General features: G+C 38.3%; 1 protein-coding gene across 1 annotated transcript in view; it reads right to left on the bottom strand.

The window, feature by feature from the left end:
• The window catches only part of DNAH6 (dynein axonemal heavy chain 6), a 295,021-nt gene that overhangs the window by 197,161 nt on the left and 72,406 nt on the right, over positions 1-25,454 (bottom strand). Inside the window, exons 10-15 of the mRNA XM_077134752.1 lie at positions 24,761-24,877; positions 20,293-20,493; positions 12,754-12,874; positions 10,839-10,990; positions 7,247-7,399; positions 2,811-3,062 (exon numbers count right to left, since the gene is read on the bottom strand). Of these exons, the coding sequence (XP_076990867.1) occupies positions 2,811-3,062; positions 7,247-7,399; positions 10,839-10,990; positions 12,754-12,874; positions 20,293-20,493; positions 24,761-24,877 (996 nt within the window). The remainder of the gene's footprint in view (positions 1-2,810; positions 3,063-7,246; positions 7,400-10,838; positions 10,991-12,753; positions 12,875-20,292; positions 20,494-24,760; positions 24,878-25,454) is intronic.

Genomic DNA, 25,454 nt, shown 5'->3' with positions numbered 1-25,454 from the left:
TAATGGCAACATGCTCCAGATTAGAAAAAGCTAAGGAAAGCATTCAGGCAGAGGAGCCTGTGCTAACTCATGGCCAGGTGCGGGATGTTGGGGATCCTCAAGTTCTAATGTGCCTTGATTCTCAGCGTGGGAACTGCTGAGAGAACTGGAGGACCAGAAAAGATCTGAGAAAGTCACAGATCCCTCGAGACTGCAGGCTATGCAGAAATGATGGTTTGCAGTGGCAGGGGCTAGTATCATGCCTAAAGAATCAGGAAGGACCCTTAGCGAACAAACGCCTGGGAAAATAAGATTTGGACTAGCCAAACTACACAGATGCCTGGCTACGGTCCAAACGGCAGCATGAGGATAGATGCTTCTTCTCTCCAACCATCAGGAGTAAACCCAAGTTGTCCTTCATGGGGCAAGAGGTAGGAGGGGTCGGTGACAATGGTGGTGAGAACTTTTAAGGGCAAAGAAAAAAAAATTTTGAATTAAATTAAAATTTATCCCAAAGAAATGAAGTTTAGGATGAAACAGACATTTCAAACTGAAATAAACTGAATTATCATCAACTGTCAAGTTTAGCTTTCTATCTCCCATTTCTTGATAGCAAGACTGGGGATTCTTGACAGTAAGATGAATATCATTTATGGAAAGAATGGAGTTACAGTTCTTTGCTCAAGAATGATACTGCATCAATTTCAGATCCTCTATAAAAGAAGCACTAGTTATTCCACCACTTAGAGAGAACACCTGCTATCATTTTTGTATCTATGCATTATACTTATTAAAATGCAGGATTACAAAGAAAGCATTTGCTGGCACATTTGTTCTCTCTGACAATTTATCTATACATGCATATGCTATTCTTAAAAGAAGAATAATTATTCAAACTTTTTATAATAGTCCACTGTGTACAAAATACAATATATAGTACAACAGTTAACAGCAGACTATTAGCCCTGGAAGCAGACTGTGTCTAAGCTTGAGTCCCAGCTCCTATACTGATTATCTTTGTACCGTGGTGTCATGTTTAGGTTCTGGTGTCAACTTGGCCAGGTGATGGTGCCCAGTTGTCTGGTCAGGCAAGCACTGGCCTGACCATTGCTGGAAGGATTTTTCATGCCTGGTTGACAAACTAAAAGGCTGGTGTATTAAATCATCAGTCAGTCAGCTGCATCTGTGGCTGATTACATTGCTATAAACTAAGGCATGTCTCCCACAGTAAGATAATCCAATCAGTTGGAGGCTTTTAAGGAAGAAGTGAGACTCTTTCACTGCTTCTTCTTCAGTCAGCGAGCCTCTCCTGTAGAGTTCATCCAGAGCCTTTATTGGAGCTGCCAGCTTCACAGTCAGCCCTACAGATTTTGGATTCTTCCATTTCCACAGTTGTGTGAGACACCTTTATAAATCTCATATTTACAGATCTCTCCTGTTGGTTCTGTTTCTCTAGAGAATGCTGACTAACACATGTGGACAAGTTACTTAACCTCCCTCTTCCTTAATTTCCTTCTCTGTAAAATGTGAATAATAAAGCCTTATAGGTGTTTTGGAATTTAAATGAGTTTCAACATAAAAACATATACAAGAATGTTCCTAGAAGCATTATTCATAATTCCCCCAAATGGTCACCAGCCTCAATGTCCATCAACCACGGAATGGATAACTAAATTGTGGCATAATTGAAACACTTATATAGCAGCAAAAATGGACAACCTATATCCACAGACAACAACATGGATGAATCCCAGGAACATAAAAATAACAATTAAAGGACCATATCGTATGGTCCATACATATTCTATTCAACTGAATTTAATAAGCAGGCAAAACTAATATATGGCATTAGGTTTCATGCCTTGGGTGAGGGGGGAAGGGTTGGTCAATAGGAGGGGCACTGAGGGGTCCTTTGCATGCTGGTAATGCCAAAGTTCTTGACCTGAGTAGGGATTACTTGGGTGTGCTTGCATTCTAATAATTCACTGAGTTGTACAGTTATGTACCATTTCCTACAGTTTCCTCTGTGAGCCAAGACACGAATACTTCTAAACAAAAGTAGAAACAATTCCAGGCCCTTAGAACAGGACTTGGCCCATAATGAGCATGCAATATTAGCTACTGTCATGTTTCCATGTCAATGCACATAAAGACATACTGCAATTTTTAATGTCTGAGTGGATACACATTCACACATGTTATGGCAATTGAGTTTGATCCCCAATTTTCTACTTGATTATAACCCTACATGGTTTCATACTTCCATGATCTGATTTAGTCAGTTAGTAGTAGAATAATGTAATGTATTATTATAAAATCATATTTTCAGGTATGCTTCCAGTAAGAATCACCCAGATGATCTATTCTAAATTCTTTAAAATTTTTCTGTATCTTTTCTATACTAACATTGGTGGAAGTTAACTAAATATTCATCATTATCACTTCAATTTCACTCTGCCTCTCTCTAAAGGGAAATTTTCTAACACTCTGACTAAACTAACTTTAAAACTGCATGGGCGGCTATAAAATGTACTAGCAAGTTACAAAAATACTGATTTCAAAATAATAAATACAAGCCAGAAGGAAAAAAATTCAGTATTACACATATGTTTTACTTGCAATGGTTTGGAATGTATTCTGTATGTTGAGAGTTTCAGAAACACATTCTATTTTAAATAACAGCTCAAAGACATTGTAATTGAATAGAATGAAACCATACAAACAAAAGCAAAATCAGATTAAAAAATAAGACATGCTTCTTAAGTGGTGTGATTAAAATGTAAAAGTAAAATTTAACATAGATTTGTTTTTTTAATCCTGCTTTAGCTTACCTGTGCTTGCAGCTTTACTTCATTCACTTCATTGCTTAGCTCTTCAAGATCTCTACCCAAATGCAGACAAAACTGCTTAATGCTTGATTCTCTATCACCCACAGATTTATCGATAGCATTCCGAACAGCGACAATGGATGGCTTCATAGTTGCAAAAACTGCAAAGTCTTCAGGAGGTGTGGGAACTTGATACTGCTCGATAAGCTTGTACATTTGAATCACCACATTGGCTTCTTCTTCAAGACTTTCAATCTAAATAGAAACAGAGGGTGCTCTGTAAATAGAGTCCTATATTATCCTTTAAGTTTTTTCTAGCAGGAGAGGGTTATTGCAAACATATACTGTAAATAGTGAGCTCATGAGGAGTGTGTTTGAATTACAATCAAATTGGCAGGAGCCAGCTGGATGTGATGTGGTATCCTCATCTTCCCTAAAACACAGGTGATCGGGCCCAGGAAGTAAGTCTGGCAGAGCTGAGCAAAGGTAGCATTGCTTTTACAAATGTTTGTTCCCTTCTCTCTCTGTTCTCTTGGAAGCAATACACAGGACAAATATTTTAAATTTTCAGATACAACATATGCTGGGAGGATGTTCATCTGTAATATCTGGGCTCCTAGGTAAGTGTGTTGAATGGTGGTTGTTCCCCAGAGCAGCCCACGAGGTGTGGGCAGAGCATATTCCTGGCCACACAGGTTCAGAACCCAGATCTATGAGCCTCCCACTATACCTTGAAAAATTCTTTTACTATATCCAGCTGAATATTGAACATTTTCACTTTAAAGTCTTACGTTGCAGTGGGCACTGTATTTCTTGTCTCTCCTAATTTTCTGGCAAACAATTTTAGGGAATTCCCCCCCGCCCCAGTCATCTTTGAACAATCTGACCCAACCTCCTGGCCACAAGCTGAATCAAGCAGCATCAAATGGGACCTAGAGAACCCAGCTCAGCCTGACCACATTGTTGAACATGGGAAAGGGTAAACTCTTGTAGCTGTTGGCAGCGGACATTAGCTTTCATGTGGAAATAGAATGCAGGTCTTTAGCATGAGAACACAACTGTAGAGAAGCTTTTTTGAGACAAGGTTCTCAAAATTTAATTTGTATCACAATCACCAGAAAATCTTGTTAAAACACAAATTGCTGAGCCCCTCTGTCCAGTTTCTGACTCAGAAGGTCTGGAATGGAGCCTGATAATTTGCATTTCTAACGAACTCCCAAGTGATGCTGATGGTCCTGGTTTGGGGACCAATCTTTAAAAACCATTGTTGTAGAGAGGAGCAGAGATGAGAGATAGAGACGCTTCTTGTTTTGCTATACTTCTCCAGTACCCAGTTTGTATCCTTTTTATAAGCTCAGTTCTACCCATGCCTTCGGATTCCAGAAGATACCCCTGTTACCTTACAGTAAGTCATTTGTTTTCTAGGTTAGCTATGTGAGTCTTTATTATTGTCAACCAAAAATGTCATAACATCTCAAACAAGTTATAAATAGAACCAATTCTCTCTCCACCAAGATCTATTCTTCTTCCTGAATTCCCTGTATTTAGATAAGTATATGTCCAGGATTATCTGGGAAGATACTGGTTTACATTTACCACTCTGCCATATTGATTGATAGTGTCCCTTTCACTCTCAGAAATTCCTTGGTCAATGATAAATTAGGTGGCCTGCCCTCGCTGTACTGGTTAATGGCACCACCTTCTACCCATTCGCTTAGAAAGGTACCTGAGTAATCCTGGACTTCTCTTGCTTGCCTCTCTTTCAGTCACCCACTGAGTCCTTTTACTTCTCCCAACTGAACACCTCTAGGAACCATTCCCTCTCTCCTATCCTTGCCAACACTGATTTAATTACAGTTCATCAGCTTTCTCCACCAAACACCCTTTCTTCATAGGCTGCCGACTGCCATTTCCTGCTCTTGTCACACTACTTCATGTCTTTGCATGTGGTTTTCCCTCTTCCTGGTCTTGAGATGTACTCAGGGCATAACTTAAATGCCCAAAACACCACACAAGCATCTGTGGCCTGCAGGCAAGACTGACTACAAGCCCGCCCATTCCCTCCCCTAATCCTTACACAATAGGGTCTTGTACCTACACCTGTTGTTGTCCTGTTCATATTGTAATAATTGTTTGCTGTCATTCTAAACTCTGAGTTCCTTGAAAGCAGCTTTACTCACTGCTGTAATCCTTGCACCCTGCTGGGTAGTGAGACAAAGGTGCTCACTAAATGTACTGAATGAATGGATAAGGCTCCAAAATTAGCTGCTCACGAGTGCAGAGCATCTCCCAAGGAAAGCTGCTTCCTCAACACACCACCAGCAATGCACTGGTGGCCCTGTAGAGACAGGATGCCATCTGTTTTTTTTGCATGGTGCATGCATTCTTATGTTCTGGAAATGCAAGGGGATGGCGGGCCACCCTTCGCAGCCACTGTGTGTAATGGTATGCTACCTTCCTGCTGTAAATTTAGGATGGTAAGGACACTGGATCTACTTACTATACACTGAGAATTGACATTGGAATAGAGATTGTCTCTCAGTGGCTGGCTAGACTTGCAATGTATACCCAGGGGGCTGCTGGTGGTCACGTGTTCTGCTGGCTGGATAAAGAAGAAACAGCCTGTTTACAGAGAGACAGAGATAGGAGCAAAGCAGACACAGAGAAAAGTAGAAAGAAGAGATGGTGAGAGAGGACTGTCTGACCCCCTGCAGCCTACCCATTTCTGGTGCTAGTCAGTTCCAAAACGCTGTTACATTCTTGACTGGGGATTCCATGAAACACCCTTGAATCCTTAAATAAGGTCCCCATTTTGGGCCTACAGTAGCTCAAGTGGGTTTTGGTTCTTTGTCCAAAGAGGCTGAATGAATCCAAATAATAATAGATATTCTTGGTATCTTTAGACTCCCAGGATGATGTATAAGCAAACCTAAGGAAAAGTCACAATCAGCTGCCCTTTGTAGAAGGCCCAATTTTTTAGAATGATAAGCAAAATTGTTACTCTTCTAGGCATGTAAAATAAACTTTATTAATTCTGGTAACAATATGTAACAGACTACCCAGTTGTTAATGAGTTATTTCATTCCATTTACACTTTTTATTTGTAAAATACAATTTTATTTTCAATTTCCATTCATTTAAGAAAATAATGGATCTCTACTTCAAATGCTGATGCCAAATTACTAAGAAGGAAATCTCCGAAAAATGGACTGAGGCCAGTTCCTAGGGTACCTGCTGCAGGGAAGAGCCTGAGAGGGGGGAAACCAACGATTTGCAGAGAGTAAGAAGCAAGGAAGATAAAGGAGTGAATGCAAATGTGTATGTGTGTGTGTGTGTTAAGAGACAGAGATAAAGCTGATCACACAATGTCATTTCAGTACCCACATCTACTGTGCTCCCCTCCCCTCCATTAAACCCTTATGAGTAAAGGTTCTTTCATTTGTAACAATAGAGATCCTGCCTATTATGCCAATATAGGTCAAGGGTCAGAGACATCTTACTGTTCTCTAGATTACAGCGGGCTTCATGGTCAAAGAGGCCCAAGTCTAAATTTTGGTTTTATCATATACAACTCTATGATCCTGGGCCTATTTTTTTTTTTTGAATTTGTAAATTATATATTTATTGGATAATCATACATTTTTAAGTGATTCAAAGAACTGAAGAAATTTTACAAAGCTAGCTGGGCATCCTAAGACAAATGCAGATTAGATTTAGAAAAGAAGCTGTGGAAAATTACACCTGGGCCTGTTTTAATCTCTGTCTCTTCATCAGCAGAATAAGGACACAAATTATCCTTAAGTTTTTGTAAGGATTAAAAATGCATGTAGAAAAATGTATAGTTTCAATTCGGGACGATGGAAAATTTTGGTAATGGATGGTGGTGATGGTGGCACAACATCATGAATGTAATTAGCAGCACTGAATTATATATATGAATGTGGTTAAAAGGAGAACTGTGAGGTTGTACATTTGGTATTAGAGTAAACATTTTTTAAAACAATCCATGGAGCTGCCCAACACCAACAGTGAATCCCAAGTTAAACCATGGTCTATAGTTAATACGACAATTATAAAAATGTGCTTTAATCAGTTGTAACAAATGTATCACACCAAGGCAAGGTGTTAATAATAGGGGGGTATATGGGAATTCTGAATTTCATACATGATTGTTCGGTAAACTCACAAATCCTCTAATAAAAAAAGATTAAAAATGCATGTAAAAAGTTTATTATGATGTTTTACCTGCAGAAAGAACTTAATCAATGTTAATTTCCATTATTACTGTGATGTAGGGAATCCACTTATTTTATTTAAAAGTGGTTTTGGTGTTTTGACAGCTGTATCCTGACCTTCAGTCCCTCATTCTTTCTTGTCATACATCTTCCTAATCTACCATAAACTTCGGAATATTGATTTATATAATACCATCAACTCACCCTTTCCTGAATCTCATCAAGAAATACCAAGCTATTAACATATTCTATGGTGGTAGTTGGAATAAACTCAAGTTTATACTCTGCATCCTGTGCCTCCGAAATAATAGCATCCACTTTTTTCTTGCTTTGACGAGGAAGCATAAAATTTAGAACCTGAGATAGAAAAATAAAATATGATTCAAAACACTTGACTTCATTTCCCCTTTATTACATACGTGAGATAAGCCCTAACTGTGCATTTGTTAAATCACCCAAGTATTGGAAGCAGCAGTGTATAGGAAGGGATGGTTTTGTTCCTCATTAAATCACCGCTAGTCAACTGAACCAATAAGCTCAGAGCTTTTGAAGATCATTTCCAAGACAAAATGGATACCTCACAGCTTGTTGACGAGTTTGCCCAAAGCCCTGATCTTTTGTGAGTGTCTTTTCTACTTCTTGTACCCTGTGCATAGACATTGCTGGCCTCCATAGCATCAATTCCATTTCTTTTCTGTGGGGTAATGGCCATGTGGTTTGGGGGAACCTTTCAGGAACAAGAATGGAGTCTGGTTGACTTCTAGGCCAATATGGGCTTTGGCTTCCTTCCAAGTGATAGGTTTAGGGTGAAATTCTGACCATAGCTGGTCCAGGACTTTTGCTTAAGGCTGTTTTAGGGTGCAGGAGAAGTGTGTATTTGGAATTCCAATCTTTCTTTCTTTCTCTGTACATAAGCAAGGAAATAATTGACCTAGGGAGCTGTTGACAACTGTGCTCATTTGAAAGGATGTATGTACCCTAGAAAAGCCATGTTTTAATCAAAATCCCATTTTGTAAAGGCAGAATAATCCTTATTCAATACTGTATGTTTGGAACTATAATTAGATCATTCCCCTGGAGATGTGATTTAATCAAGAGCGGTTGTTAAGCTGGATTAGGTAGAAGCATGCCTCCAACCATTTGGGTGGGTTCTGATTAGTTTACTGGATTTTATAAAAGAGGAAATATTTTGGAGAAAGTGAGAGATTCTGAGAGAGCAGAACAATGCAGCCACAAGAAGCAGAGTCCCCCAGCCAGTGACCTTTGGAGATGAAGAAGGAAAATGCCTCCTGGGGAGCTTCATGAAACAGGAAGCCGGGAGAAGAAGCCAGCAGATGACTCTGTGTTTGCCATGTACCCTTCCAGCTGAGAGAGAAATCCTGACTGTGTTCGCCATGTGCCTTCTCATTTGAGGGAGAAACTCTGAACTTCATCAGCCTTCTTGAACCAAGGTATCTTTCCCTGGATGCCTTAGATTGGACATCTCTATAAACTTATTTCAATTGGGACATTTTCTCAGCCTTAGAACTGTAAACTAGCAACTTATTAAATTCCTCTTTTTAAAAGCCATTTCGTTTCTGGTATATTGCATTTGGGCAGCTAGCAAACTAGAACAACAACCATTTCATAAACACGAGGGAATGCAAGCTGCCTTAGGATGAAGCTGACACTTCAGGAAGCTCAGTAAAGAGAAAGAAAGAAATTGGGTCCTTGGTAATTGGATCAAGCTCCCTGATATCCATCTAACTTCTGGACTTTTTAGATGCATAAGCCCGTACACTTTCCTATTGATTAAGCTTACTTGAGTTCAGTTTTCTTTTGCCTGCACAGTCCAACTCTCAGATGTGACGCAACCTATTTAAATTGCACTATGTCTTGAGGATGACTCTTGTAAAGCTTATGTAAGTAGTGGAGAAGCTTAGCCTACATATAGGTATACCTAAGAGTTACTTCTGGAGGACCTCTTTTGTTGCTCAGATGTGACCTCACTCTCTCTAAGTCCAACTCTGTAAGTGAAATCACTGCCCTGCCCCATACATGGGGCATGACATCCAGGGGTGAAATTCTCTCTGGGAGTGTGGGAGATGACTCCCAGGGATGAGTCTGGCCCTAACCATAGGATCAACAATACCATCCTGACCAAAAGGGGGAAAAGAAGTGCAACTAATAAAATATCAGGGATTCAGAGAGTTCAAATCAAGTCAAGCGGCTACTCTGGAGGTCACTCTTAGGCAAGCTTCAGATAGACATTGCTACCTATCATAACTTGCCAAACTCCAACCAAAACCATTCCAGCCAATCCTAAAGAACACCTAAGGCAATATACAAGATTCTACAAAGGCTCCATGCACTAGGGTAACTTTCCAGAAACCTACAAGCTCCAGATGGGTCCCTACACCAGATAAGTCCTGAAACCTAGAGGGCCCAGCCTCTCCATAACATCAGCTAGTTCCATTCCCTACCCCATATTATTGACAGCCCCTTCCAACATGAAAAAGTTAGAATAAACATAGCCCAAATACTCCTAAAGAGTGGGATAGAAAGTTATACTGGAATTATACAGAGAAGGTAGGGTTTAACAAATCATATGATTGCTGAATCATTAAACTGATATTTCTGTTGGTCTCCAGTATCTTAGAGCAGCTAGAAGTAAAAACCTAAAATTGTGGAATTGTAACTCATGCCAAACTCTGAAGTCTGTTCTATAACTAATTGTTGTGCTGTGCTTTGAAATTTATTGCTTCTTTGTATATATGGTATTTTTCACAAAAAAAAGGTGATAGTGATGATAAAAAAATATTTATTTCTTCTAGCCTCCTATATTCTGGAGCAGCTAAAAGGAAAAATCTGAGAGGATGGTATGGTAGCCCATGAAAAACTCTGGGATCTGTCCTGTAACTGCTTGCTGAAGAGTGTTTTGAAAACTATTGTTTTTTTCTTTCTTTGCTTTGTATATATGTTATGTTATACAATAAAAAAGTTTTTAAAAATTTCACTATGAAAATTTGGGGCTTCTCCAGGTAGTGAAATTGCTTCAGTTTGGTAGCAGGCCAAAAGATGGATGGTAGAACATCTGGTCTTAGAGCAGATGATCTCTGTAAGGCTGAGGGGTTCCTGAGTACCCAGGGGTGGGCAATTACTCAACTATGACCTTGAAGGCAGCCATAGATAAACTGGAAACAAATAGGCATGGCTGGGTTCCAGTAAAACTGTATGTATTTTTGTGGCGGGCTGGACTGGACGTGGGCTACAGTTTGTGGATCCCTGTACTACACCATTGCCTCTCTGGAGGTATTTGAGATACATGAAATCTCTGCTGCAAAGGGGAGCCTAAAAGTTATTACTAAACCAAGGCAAGGTTCTCTAGTTCTAAAACTCATCGAAATATCATTAAACCTTTCAGAACAGTTCTATTTCAGGGAATGAACACCTACACTTGATCTCAGAGTCCTGGAATCAACCAGTATTCCTGAGGCCTACAGGATGTTGGATGGGCCCAAGTGTCCAACAGTGAACTGTTATATTGGGATCTTTTTGACAGGAAGCCTTGAAATTCTCCAACAGGAACGAAAAGTGAGAGTCAGAGGCTAATCTGAGGTCTCATCGGAAAGGTGACTGTGCGTGGGGTAGAAAGAGGAATATGGGCCTTTTCCTAGAAATTAAAGATACCCAGCAGTCTTGTGTTCATTTTAAATATTTGCAATACCAGAAAATAAAGACAGTTTTTTTTTGCAGTAAAAAGTCATGAAATATTTGCAGAGACAATAATAAAGTTTTTTCCTTAGTTTATAGTTACCTCCAAGCATCGCACAGGTGATGGAATTAGTTTTTCTTTTAACAGCTTCGTGTCAATGAGCAGCAGTCCTACATTTCTGGTGGGTCTTAGAGCAACTGCATCCTTGTGCTGTTTGTGATATTTTTCCAGTTGCTCACTAAAAAACTTAACATCTGCATAAAATATTTATATAAAGCAAAACATAAAACAACAAAAAAACCCACAAAAAAACTACCACAGCATACACACATTAGATTTTAAAGGATAGAAAACATATTAAAACAATTTTATTAATAAACTTACACATTTATTTATAGCTTATTTTATTTATTTTCCATAGAGTACCTCGTATAACTTTAAAAGCATTCATTCAGAATGCTTTATAATATTCTTGTAATAAAGAAATCAATACTTTACAATATGGATATGTTTTTCTAGCGCCTATTAAGTGATGACAGATGAAAATAACTTGTAATTGCATAAGGGAATATAGTCTGGAGTGGACTCGAATTTTATCTCAGGGGTTTCCCACATGGTACCACAATGGAAAAACTTTTGAGGATTTCAAAAATGAAAATGTTCTAACCACAAGAGTTTAGTCAAAGGCGAAGTTATTTCCAGTTCTCTTCCCAACACCTCTGCCATCCATCCTCTCTGTATTATAGTTCAGACTGCTGTCTATTTGCATCTGACACGTGCTCCAGTTACATCTTGGTAATCTTCCAGTCTCCATTTTCTCCCTTTTCCAATCCACCTGGCCCCAATGGAAGCCGGATTTTATTTGAATATGGGTTTATTATCCCATTGGTCAAACAGTGTTCTTCCTAACACACTTAGCATTCTAAACTCCTTTGCTAGCTTTCCAAAAAGACCTGTACCCTCTACCATCACTTCCTCCACTTGGGTCAGATTGATGTTTTTATTGTCCCCCTAGCAAAGCGAAAAGGGTGTTGACTCTGTCATTCTTCTTACAGTCTCCTCTCCTGAATACCATAAGGGGCACTTTGATGCAGCATAAAGAAAACACCAGACATGGCATTAAAAGGCCAGGACTCAAGTACCTCCTTAACCACGTGGGACCTTGGGTAAGTTACCTAAGTTTTCTGAGCCTCAGATTCCTCATAATGCAAAATGGGGACAATTACCCACCCTACTCATGTCAGAAGTTTTTGATATACACACTTTTTTTTTTTTTGACATGGGCAGGCACCGGGAATCAAATTGAACCCGGGTCTCTGGCATGGCAGGTGAGAACTCTCCCTGATGAGCCACAGTGGCCTGCCACGGTGTTTTTGATAAATGGAAAAATAGGGAAACCAGTGATCTGAGACATCCTCTGGTAAAATAAACAACACAAACTGTGCAGTGTTGCTAGGCCTAGTGTTTTCCAAGCTTATTTGAGCACAGAGTCCTTTTATCCTGCTACCATGGAATAGTCCTGCAGAATAGTGGTCTAAAGATCACCAGTTTGGGAAGCGCCAATTTGGTTGAATACTCTCACTTTATACATAAAGAAACTGGGATCAAGAGAGGTTCAATGATTTGGCTGTGTACAGCCAAAGAGAAATAAAAGAGTAAAGTTACTTATAAGAGAAATAAGATTTTCTACCCTTTTTGAGGCAAGGAGATGCAGTCAGCATGATGGTTAAACGTGCAGGTTTTCAAATCAGAGAAGCTGACTTCTAAACCTCTTATTAGCTGTGCAGTTTTGAGGTTGTCTTATCTTTATATAGCTTCATTTGCATTTTTTTGTAAAATGGGAATACTAATTCTTAGTTTATGGAATTGTTAGGATTAGATGAGATGCCTGAAAAGTGTTTATCTCAAGCCCACTCTTCTAGAGGACATTTTCTGTTACAAAACACAATACAAACAGAAAACTGCAGCCTTGATGTCTCTGTCAAAAATAATTAGTAAGGACTAATGGAAATCTTACCTGGTTCCTCAAGTTTAAGAGCTTGTAAGTCAAGACTTTCATTTTCCTTGAAGAATATCTGGAATTTTTCAAATGTAGCTGCATATAATTTGGCAGATTCAAATGCTGCCTGAATGGTTTCCTAAACATTATAAACAGACAGACAAATTACACCATGTGCTCACTAAGCAGCATTCAAATCAATGTCATTAACTAAACAAGTGAACAAACTTCTCTCTGCCCAGCAGTATGCTCTGACCTGTGAGGGACGCTACCATCCTTGACACAAAGGAGCAGTTAGTGGTTTCAAGAAGAAATTCATATGAATTTTTTTTAATGCACTTTCAAATCTGACTTTTGAAAAATTGTTCCTTTTGGCTGAAAGGGAGCACACATAATTTGTTTGGCTTCATAGCGAACTTCCATATCACTAGTAAATGTATGGTAAAGAGGCAATGTTGTCTTATTTTTAAATTGTACATTTTATCTCTTCACTGATATGTTTTTGAGCAGCACAAAATGACTAATTTTTCTTACTACCAAACGCTCTGTGTCAGTCCCTTTGCAATATTTAAGTGTATCAGCAAGTTATTTTGTACAACTATCTTATTTGTGTTTTTATTATTATTTTTGATATTTTCTCATGCTTCAAGTTTTTGGCAGAAATACCACAGACTCATGTAACCACAGGAGACTGATGTTTTCCTCATTGCATGATATCCAGCAGCACATAATGACAATTTGTCTTATTATTATTGGTGGAAACATTAACATGTTGCTGAAGGTGGCATCTGCCAGGCTTCATCACTGTAACTCACCATTTTTCCCTTTGACATCAATAACAATCTCATGGTGAGACGCTTGGAAACTATGTACGTGTCTGCTCCTCCTCATGCTTCTGCACACTAATGTTCCTAGGCATTGATGGGTCTGCGGTGGCCGCCAAGTGGTCACTATTCTCATTATGTTTTCCTTCTACATTTTATTAGTCGGCATTCCACTGCCTCATTCACTCACTCATTCACTCCAGTATCAACTCATATATTCAAGATGTTCAGATATAGTCACAATAATTATTATTTTAGTGGTCAAATTGTTCCAGGGAGACCCTTCAAGCTGGCTTTTATTGCGTGTGTGTTTTCTTCATGTCTCTGTTATTCTGAAGCTACACTCTCATTTTCTGGTTCAACAATATGCCATGGGTTCATCTAGCACTTGCCCTCCCTCAGCTTGGAATAGCCATTTTTCAAAAAAAGATGTTTCTTTTAATTGGGAACAGCATAGAAATCACTAGACATGTCTATTGCTATTAGGATATCATTGCTTCTAGTCTGTTTCAGCAGACAAACCTAGGAAACACACATCCCATACATATACACAAAACTATATTTCTCTTTCTATTCATTAAAAACCAAGAGTTTATAACTCTAATTCCAATCCAACATCACAGAGTTCATAGTAGCCTTCTTTCTTTCTATATGTGGTGGTTTGGAGCTGTATGTACCCCAAAAAAGCATGTCTTAAATTTAATCCATTCCCACGGGTGTGAACCCATTGACGAGGCTAAGTCAGTTAAAGTGTGGCCCTCTTCATTCAGGATGGCTCTTAATCTGCTTCCTGGAGGCTTTTACAAACAGGATGAATACAGAGAGATAAAGCCACAAAAGCAAGAAGCTGAAACTAAGAAGAAAAGGCAGAGAAAGCAGAAGCCTCCATTGCCTTGCCATGGGGCAGAGGACCGAGGGATTGCCAGCAGCTGGTCTTTGGGAAGAAAGCATTGCCTCGATGATGTCTTGATTTGGCCTCAAACTGTAAGTTAATAAATCCCCATTGTTAAAAGCCAACCCATTTCATGGTATCTGCTTTGAGCAGCCTAGCAAACTAAAACACCATATTTGTAATCCCTCTCTGAGGATGAGAGATCTTATGTATATTATCCACAATATATTTACTTGTTTAGGTGATCCTAGAATACTGTAAATAGAAAGTAGTTTCAGAACGGCTAAAAGGGTAATAGCATGTGTTAATACCACCAAGAAAAACAAACCCACTAATGGAGCTCAAAATTTGTCTATAAATATTTTGGTCTGTGTGATGGTTAGGTTCTAGCGTGAACTGGCCAAGTGATGATGCCCAGTTGTCTAGTCAGGCAAGCACTATCCTGGCCATTGCTGCAAGGATATTTTGTGGCTGTTTTATAAGCCAGAAAGCTGATGTATTAAATCATCAGTTAGTCCAGTGCATCTGTGACCAATTACATCTGCAATCAACTAAGGCGTGTCTCCCACAAGCGAAATCTGTATGGCTGCAGGGTCACCTTCACGTGAATGGGATGGATATACCATAGTTTATTTATTCATTCCCTCATGAATAGACATTTGGGAGTTTTCAATATACAATTTTGCAGTTATAAACACTGGTGCAATAAATAACTTAGTACATATGTATTTTTGTGTTGTTGGAAATGTATCTTCAGGGTGCAACTTTAAAAGTGGGATTGCTGGAGGAAAAGGTGAATGCTTTTATAGATTCTTATATATTGCCAAATTTTCCTCTATGGTTTGCATCTCCACCAGCAAAGTGTGAAAGTGTTTCTGTTTCCCCACGGACTTGCCAACATAATTTGCTGTCATACCTTTAAATTTTTCTAAACTTATGGTTGATAAATGGGTATGTGTCTTGTTTTAGTTTTCTTTTATCTTTGGAGATCGAATATTTTTTCAGATGTTTAGGTGTGACTTTTTGATGAATTTTCTATTCATGACTTTGGGCATCTTTCCTCCCAGTGCTGATCTCCCTGCTCCTCCCCCATTTGTAAGAGTCCTTTATATATTAAGAATACCAGCCCGTTGGCTGTGATATATGCTGCAAATGCATTCTCCCAATTTGTCAATTGTATTTTGACTGTTTTCTTTTTAATACAGTTTTTATTGAGATTCACTCACACACCATACAGACCATGGAAAGTATACAATCACTGGCTCACAGTATCATCATGTAGTTGTGCATACATCCCCATGATCAATTTTGGAACATTTTCATTACTCCAGAAAGGACGGAAAAATATAAAATAAAACCCAAATCCTCCCATACCTCTTATTTCTCCTGCCCCCCTACCCACTGGCCGATAGTATTGGTGTGGTACATTTGTTAACTGTTAATGAAAGAATATTAAAATATTACTGCTAATCATAGTCCATTGTTTGCAATAGGTACATTTTTGCCCATATAGCCATCTATTAATTTTTTTTAACATTTGTTCTCCCTATTATTTGTTTATTTTTAATCCATATGTTTTACTCATTTGTCCACACCTTAGATCAAAAGAGCCTCAGACAAAAGATTTTCACAATCACACATTGACTCGATTTTTAATTTATTTTTTGACTTGAAAAAGTTTTCATATGTATATAGTTAAATTTATCAATTTGTTCTATTACTGCATCTAGATTTTGAGTCAAAGTTAGATGATCTTTCCCTAGGAACAAGATTATAGACTAATTCATCAATATTTTCTTCTAGTATTTGTATAGTTTTATTTTTAACTTTCATATCACTGACCCATGTAGACTTTACTCTTATGTACAATGTGAGATATAGATAAAATTTTAGCTTTTACCAAATGGTTCACCAGTTTTTCAAGCTCTCTTTGTTAAAAAGTCCATGTCTGTCTCCAGGACTTGAGAAGCCATGCTTTCCACTCAGTAAATTTCTATATGTACTCAGGTGTATTTCCGGACTTTCTATTCCATTCCACCAGTCTAATATCTATTCATGTACTAGCACCATTCTCTTTTTCTTAGAGAGTGTTTATACTTAATATTGGAAGGGATTGTACCCCTCATGGATTTTCTCTTCTCAGTATTTTCCTAGTTATTGGTGCATGTTTATTTTTCCGTATAAAATATAGTATAACTTGTCTAGTTCCATGAAAAAACTTTAGTATTTTTATTGAGATTGTACTAACTTCACAGATTAATATAGGAAGATTTGGTATTTTTATTTTGACTTATCCCATCTAAGAACAATTGTTCAAATCTGTTTTTGTGTCTTCCAGAAGTGTTTTAAAATTTTCCTCATATATGTTTTTAACATTTATCAGGTTTATTTGCAAATATTTTACTTTCTTTATTTCTAGTATAAATGGGATTTTCTCTATCAGGTGTTTTCAATATTCTAGAACAAGTCATGGATCATTGTGACTATCTGTTCTTTGGAAATCTGATACAATTCTTCTGTGAAACCATTTGGGCCTGGCGCTTTTTGTGGAATATTTCCTTGATTGTTTTTTAGTTCTTCTGTGGAAACTAGTAGGCTTTCTATTTTTAATGAAGGCCCTACTTACCGTGGGTTCCCATTCATAGGAGTGGATTAGGTTTAAGAATATGTTTTTCTGGGCTACACACAGCTTCAAACCACCACAAGTACCAAATTCCATGGATCCTTCTATGTTTAAAACTTCTTTTCTATCCTTGATATTTAAGGGACTAGCTTGACTAGATAAAAATTCTTAATTCACACTTTCTTTCCTTGAGTTTCAGTTAAAAATAATGCTCCCTTATTGCCTTGCTTTATATATTATTTGATCCCTGTCTAATTCTCTTTCCTCTGTAAGTTATTTCATCATTTTCCTTTGAATCCTGGAGGAATTTTTCTTTAACTTTAAAATCTGATTGTTTTAGGAGGATATTGTTTGAGTTAATTTCTCCCCTACCCTTTAAATAAACAGGTTCAGGTCTTCTTTACTCAGTGTGCAGTTAGAAAGGTTTACTTTATGTTATTTTTCTTTGCCTGTCTTCCATTCAATTAGTTTATCTCTGGCCTTTTCTATTTATTTATTTATTTATCTCATTTTCATTTTCTTGGTTGTTGTTCTGTCTTTCTTTTATACTCATTATTAAATTTTCACTTGGATTTATTTTCATTCAGGCACTATATAATTTAGTCTTCATTTTTGAGTTAATTTTTTGGTTTTGGCACATTTTTATTTTGAATTTTGTATTCACTGTGGTTTATTCAAATGCTTTTTTGAAGATATTTAATTCCACTTTTCAGTGTTGCTTTTGCATCAGGGCTGTTTGGGGGCCAGAGATATTCAACTGTTTTAATCTCACTTTCTGTCTCTTCCTTATAGTAACTTTGTATTTAATTTATTTTTTATTCTTTGGCTCATGGATTTGGATTTGGAAAATTTATAGCTCAAGGGCACCCTCTTCTGTCAGTGTAGTAAAATACAGCTTTTTTTTTTTGGTGGTGGGGAGAGAGTTGTATATCCTCTGAATTTTTGGTTCTTCTTTTTTTTTTTTTTTTTGGCTTGTGGAACCTTAAATTTCCACCATTTGCTTCATTCTCCCTGTACCACTCAATGTTCAAATAATGTCTCTCCTTCCTTTCTAACCTTATTTTCTCCCCCTTGAACAATCTGTACTGTTAAAACCCTTTTCAGTAATCAGCACTCAGTTGCACCAAGACATTTCAAAAGAGGTCTTTGTATGTGCATGGAATTTTTCTTTCTAGCAATACTTTTAGATCAATCTCAGGTTAGCTGGCTGCTATCTCCCCAGTTCTCTCTTTTGCACAGTTTTTCAGGATTGGCATCACTCTCTGCAAAATCTTTTGGTAGGAGTTGGAGAAAGAAAGCTCATTAGGATTTGTGTTTATTTTTTTACTTAAATATAGTTTGAAGTTTCAAAATTTATCTGACTTCTAGTTACTAGGCTAAGGACATGATTTTGTTTAGTGTTACTTCTTATTCTTGTAGGTCACTATTTTTGGAAGATACGAGGGGAGATTCATATTTAGATACCTTCCATTAACCTTAGCTCCTCCCAGTTGAAAATATTATTTTGAATTACAAATATTATAGCCATCATTTTAAAGGAAAAAATTGAAAAAGGGAGAGAAAATTGATAGAGCAGGAAATAATTGAATAAGGGAGGAAAAGCTGGTGAAGAGGAAACCTATCTTGTTATGTTACCAACCCAAATGATAAGTAGTTAATGAACGAAAAGAAGTTATGTTAGACCCTCTGTGTAACAGGCATCCAATGATCAAGAACCAAAGCCAGAGGGCAAAATTCTAGAATTAGGATATACATGGAGTCAAACAATTGATGTTATGCAGGGGAGATGAGGGGAACAGTGTCTAAAAACAGGGTAGGGACTTATAACTTTTCAACTGATGATATCAAGTAATAACTCTTACTCTCCACTGGGAGTGAGAACTCCACCATTAGTAGATACAGAAACAGCAGTAGATGGACTGTTTGCTTTTAAAATCACAGCGATAGTTGCAACCATGTATTTATGAAATTAAAAAATTTAAACACTGTGCTAATTTTGAATTACAGAGGAATGAGTGTATAATGGATCTCTGTGATTGACAAGCAAGTAAATTTTAAGGTATAGTGGTGCTGTGTGCCAAGGAGAAAAAACAATGGAATGAAGTTGAAAGTTTCACATGGGTCACAGCTTAATCTCCTATTTTCCAAACAGGAGACCAGAGAACCCAGATAGCAACCTGAGAAGCAGGACTGTCCTTTCCATTCTCACTCCATATCCCCTATAAATGTGCATTTATTTTAAAAAATTGAAGAATCTAAGCTGAAAATTTTAGTCCATGAGATACTATTTTCAAAACTCTCAAGCATGCTAGTGCTTGCATTTGAGGGGCTATGGAAAGATGCTATTAAACTTTTTTTTAACGGGATTAAGATAATTACACTATATTTTAGTAAAATATAAAAATTAATAAAAGATGACTTCAATGAAAATAATATGGCTGGGAGGCCATCTTGATCCCACTCACACTTCTCAGCACTTTCTATAGTCATTATTGCTTCACTAGGAACACATGCAAAGGGGTTTTTACTGGCATAACTCTCACGCTAGGTAAGTCAATACCTTTTAAAAGTCATCGCATGCTTTACAGAACAATTTTTTATGGAGCAAACAACATAATTTTCAAATTTTACCATTTAGAAATTAGGCAGCATCTTTGCTTCCTGGGTCTGCAGTAACAAAGTGCCACAAACAGGTGGCTTAAAACAAGAGAAACATATCATTTCATGGATCTGGAGACTTGACATCTGAAATCGAGGTGTGAGCAGTGCCCTCTACGATGCCTCTAAGGGAGGGTTCTCCCCACCTCTTCCAGCTCCTGGTGGCTTGCAGGCCATCCTTGATGTTTCCTGGCTTGCCGCTGCAGCACTGCAATCTCTGCCTCTGCTATCACATGTTCTTCTCCCCTCTGTCTGTCTTTTCTCCCCTTCTCATAAGGACACCATCATACTGAAGTAAGGTTTCACCTACTCCAGGACAACCTTATTTCAACTTGACTAATTCCATCTGCAATGACCCTATTTCCAAATAAAGTCACATTCACCGGCACAGGGATTAGGACTTCAACATCTTTTGGGGGCACACAGTTCAACCCATAACAGGCAGCATCCCAATTTTCTCAAATAGAACTCTTAAATGATGAGAGATGAAGGACATATATTACTCAATTTCTTAAAAATGTGAAAATATTATAAAATAGTATTGGGAAAAGCAGACATACCTTTATTTGATAGATAATTGTATGGAAATCCTTATCATCATCAAATACTGCTGATAAACTGGGTCCTTGGCCACAGGTTTTTTCTTCGAGTTTGTTGTTAATGTAAGGGCTGGTGAAAGCATCAAAATACGAGTCGGGCACAAGATTAGGAACTGATAACACAGTGCTCTGAAAATGATTAATTGCACCTGAAATGCCATCCTGTTGGAGAGAAAAGTGCAAATAGAATTTTGTAAACAGGTATATGGTTTTCTCTTTTAATATTTCTTGAATTTTCTGAAATGCTAAATTAAAATAGAATAATTCATTCAACCAAGCCAGGTGCTGTATTGACTCTGAGTATATTATAATCAGAAGACCCACCCCCTGACTTCTGGAAACATATTTTCTAATCGAGAGAGAGAGAGACAGATAGACAAAATGTTGCAACAAATTGTGATGAGTGCTATATTTGAAGTATGAATAAAATACAGTAGGAGCATAAGGCAAGGAAGGCCAAGTATACCTGAGGAAAGCAGGGAAAATATAAAGGGAGGATCAAAAGTTTATATTTTCTAAGCAGTAATTTCTATCCTAGAAATCTAAACTAAGAGAAAAAATTAAGCACGTAAACAAAAATCTACATGCGAGAACCCACTAGAGAAACATCTAAATGTTCAAAAATAGGAGTATGGTTATAGAAGTAGTACATTTATACAATGGGGCATTATTATGCAGTCCTTCAAAATGATATCTCCAAAGATTATTTACTGACATGGTAAAAAGTTTTATGATATATGGTATATATATATGATGTCACAGTAAGCTATGTATGTTTGTATATCAGTTTGTGTTGAACAAAGGCTGCAAGGAAACATTCCCAAGTGTTAATAGGGGTGATTTCTTCACATTTAATGACCTTTTTCTGTATTTTTAAAATCCTAGCCAATGAGCATGAATTCGTTTATAATTTACTTTAAAATGTAAAATTTAATAAGAGAAAATTGGATAAAGAAGAGTCTTAAATGACAAACAGGAGCTTGCCAAGTGTACAAGCTGCAAGAGTACAATCCTTGCTAAGTCATCGTGTGTGTGAGACCTGAGGGGGTGGGTTTGGGGGCTAGACTAATTGAGGTGCTGGAGTCCAAGAGCCAGTCAGGGTGGAGAAGTAGGACCCGATGGGGCCAGCGCCCTCATGAGAGACCATGGGCTGAATGCTGGATTCCAATGTCGGCTGAAAGGACAGTACTCTCAGGACTGAGACCTTGGACCACCTTGAGGATAAGAGCACCTCAAGGTCTGGCAAGCTGAGGAAGAAAATTTGTGGTAAATAATGCTGAACAGGATTTTTTTCCCCACATTTGTTAATAGCAAATGTACACTGCAATTGTTTTCTCCTAGACTACATGCCAACATCTTGCAGGACACCTTTTGAAAAATGCTATTGTAGGTAATGGGGAAATTGTAGCAGAAAAGCACACATTTGGATTTGCCTATGAAAATGATGCCACTGTCAGCAGTGTGGAACATGGATGAGAAGGAAGAGAGATCGGCAGCTCAGAGCAGATGTCACAGCAGGCCAAGTGACAAACGGTGAGGGGTGCAACTAATGGTCCATGTGCAGAATGTGGTGACTTCATCTCGAGGAGTGAAGGGAGAATCTGGGATGATTCCCAACCCCTGGCCTGAGACAGGGAGGGAGGAGAAAGTCTAGGAAGAAGTTGGTAAGTTCAATTTATTTTTGCGAGTTGGAGTTAATGGTGGAACTCAGATGGAGTCTTCCCGAAGGCTATGAGTCTGGATCTTCAAAGGCAAGAACTAGACAGAAATTCTTATGCGTAAGTCGTTATTCTGGAAATGATTCTTAGAGCAGCCAGGAAGAGCATGTAGGATGTGACAAGATGAAGAGGGAGCCCATTAGGACAGCAACGGTTATGATCAGACCAAAAAAAGAAGCTCCGGGAAAGAGGGTGGAGGAGGAAAATGTTGGTACAGGAGCATTACCAAGAGAAATTAAACCAAGAGAAGAGTTTATTTCAAGAGGTGGAAGCAGTGCAGGTCAAATTCAAGAGGAGAGCTGTCAAATGCAATACGATAGATAAAAATTGAAATATATAAATATATATTAGATCAAGTATTTAAAAATTGAAATATATAAATATATATTAGATCAAGTATTAGGAAACCAGCAATAACCTCGCAAATACAATGTTAGATGCCATGATTTAGTTACATAATTTTCCTTTAGACAAAGTTTTATATGTGTATGTATGTTTAAAACAACTAGTTGGGGATATATGTGAAGGTAATGACTAAAATAATAGTGAGAACAAATAGAAAACGCATAACAGTCCAGTTTATACTTTTATTGGCTAATTTTGGGGTTGCATGAAGTAAAACTTAATGCATTAGTGTAAATACACGGAACATGCTGATTATACCCAGGGTGCGGCCTTATATACTTCACGTGTAGGAATTAAAAATACCTGTGTGGGGATGAGGGTTCTATAACAGGAAATGGGGTGGGGGTGTTGGTTTTTGAGGCTCCCACTTGGGGATAAAGGAGAACAGACAACTGCTTTCTGGAGGGGCCTTCCGTCTTCTTATGCCATCTGCACCACAGGTGCCCCTGACTCCTGCATGAAGGAAATGAGTCTTCTGGCTGAAGGGGGCATGAGAGCCCAGGGCCTCTGCCCAGGAGCCCCTGAATGAGGCTCCAAAGACAGGGACCTCAGCTGCTCGTCACTGTAAATGTCTTAAAATGGTCCATCACAAAGCACAGAATCATACACTGCTGGAATTGGAAGCAGCCTTGGAATGCATTGCAGTCTCATCTTACTGATGCAGAAACTGAACCGCAGAGAGGTAAATCCCCTAGTTTATTAACTGGAAAGCCAAGATTGGAATCTAGAGATCCTAATAACAAGTGTTTTTTATACCTCATATGGTATACCAACTAACAAACAGAAAATAGAGACAATAATTGATTTATTAATTTAAGCATGTGTAAGATGGCCACTGTTACGGATTGAACTGCAGCCTCCAAAAAGACATGTTCAAGTCCCAACCCCCTGTCCTGTGAGTGTGAACTTATATGAAATAGGATCTTTGAAGATGTTATTAGTTAAGATGACACTAAATTGGAATAGGATGGGCCCTAATCCAATATGACTGGTGTCCTGATAAGGTGAGGAAACTGGATTCACAGAGAGAAAGAAAGAGAGAGAGAGAGTGAGAGAAAGAGAGAGAGAGAGCAAGACAGCCCTGTGACTGAGGCAGAGACTGAGCTGTGCCACAAGCCAAGGAACATCATGGACTGTTGGCCACTGCTAGAACCCTACAGATTTCAGAGAAAGCTCAGTCTTGCCAATACCTGGTTTTAGACTGCTAGACTCCAGAGCTGTGAGACGATAAATTTCTGTTGCTTAAGTCAACTAGTCTGTGTGCTTTGTGACGACAGCCCTGAAAAACTAAGACAACATCCTAATTCCTTCCCCCTCTTAAGTGTGGATTGGGCCCTGAGATATGATGGCATGTCAATCCCAGGATTGGGTTGTGTTTGACAAAAAAGGTGAAGGGACTCTGTGGATGTACTTTAGGTCCTAAGTTAGTTGACTTTGAGTTAGTAAAAAGAGAGACTGTACTGGGTAGACCTGAATGAGTCAAGTGAAAGCCCTGAGAAGAGGAAGTGGGCCCTTCCTGAGAGGATACTCTCTGGCAGGCCTGGAGAAGCAAAGGACCCCACAGTGCACTGCTGTGGGGAGGGACCCATTGCAGGGAATGGCAGGCAGTTTTAGGACCTCAGGGGGCCTCTGCTGGTGTCCCACAAGGAAACAGGGGCCTTGGCCCCAGAGCTGCATGGAAGTGAATTCTTCCAGCAACCCTGAGGGAACGTGAACGTGGATCCTTCCCCAGCCAAGTTTCTGTGAGACCTCAGCCTCAGCGCATTCCTAAACTATAGTGGGAAAGGCACTGACACACAGGGTCCAGCTGAGGCCATGCCCAGATTTCGGACCCACAGACTTTGTGAGAAGATGTAGTTTTTCTGTAGTAATTTGCTTATAGTCCCAGAAAATTAAACCAAAATTTTCCTCAAATACAGCATACTTTAACAGCACAAAATGATATTTACAATAGAGGGATTTCTTGAACTGATTTTATAATCCTTACATGTGGGAAGTCTTTCAAAGAATATTACCATGGATAGAAAAAAAGGCAAATGTTTGCCTATAGTCAAATCTAAATTTTGATAGAATATGCTCTCTCGATGGCACACCTGAAACCCAATCTGTTTCAAGTTAAAGAAAATTAGCTAAACATTTAGACCCCTTTTATATCATGTAATACTGTTCATTGAACAATGCTTTCTCTTTTCATATCAGTTTGGAGAAGAGGTAACAGCCATCTTGACAACCATTTGTTAGTAAACCAGTTGCTTCATTTTCCAACACAGCACTTATACAAGGGCACTATAAGAAGAAACACAGACCAGAAAGTCTTCTAAGGAAGGCTCAAAGAGGAGTGACTGAACTGTCAAAATCAGTTCGGTGAGAAACATGGGGATGAGAGAGTCATCGTCTTCTTGCTTTTCCATCACAGGAGGCCCCTGAAATGAGCACATTTGCAACGTTATAGAGATCCCAGTACCAAGGTGTAAAAACAAAAAACAAAAGACATTGTATTACAGGAGCCATGCAAACTTAGTTTATAAAATTAGCTGATTTTATTTTATTTATTTATTTTTGGGGGCTGCCTGGGCCAGGAATTGAACTTCAGTCTCCCGTATGGCAGGCAAGCATTCTACCATTGAACCACCTACACATTCATTAGCTGATTTTATAATCCTTACATGTGGGAAGTCTTTCAAAGAATATTACCATGGACAGAAAAAGGTAAATGTTTAAAGACAATGTAAACAATGTAAGACTTTTCTCCCTATAAAAACACAATGAACAAAATGGAATGGCAAACAACAAACTGGGAAAACATATCAGCATTGTACGTAGCAGGTAGAAGGTTGGTAATATTTACATAGAAATATATTTTATATACTTCATATCATATAATAAGTAACCTAGAAATATACTAAAATAGAAATGTACTTAAATTTTAAAAATGGGCCAAGGGCATGCTCTGACAATTCTTAAAAAGAAAATGTACATGATCAATAAACCTCCTCCTTC

This window comes from Tamandua tetradactyla, chromosome 17 (genome assembly GCF_023851605.1).
Source record: "Tamandua tetradactyla isolate mTamTet1 chromosome 17, mTamTet1.pri, whole genome shotgun sequence".
Lineage (NCBI taxonomy): Eukaryota > Metazoa > Chordata > Mammalia > Pilosa > Myrmecophagidae > Tamandua > Tamandua tetradactyla.
Note: the sequence above shows the minus strand (reverse complement) of the source record. Positions and strands in the feature narration are given on the sequence as shown.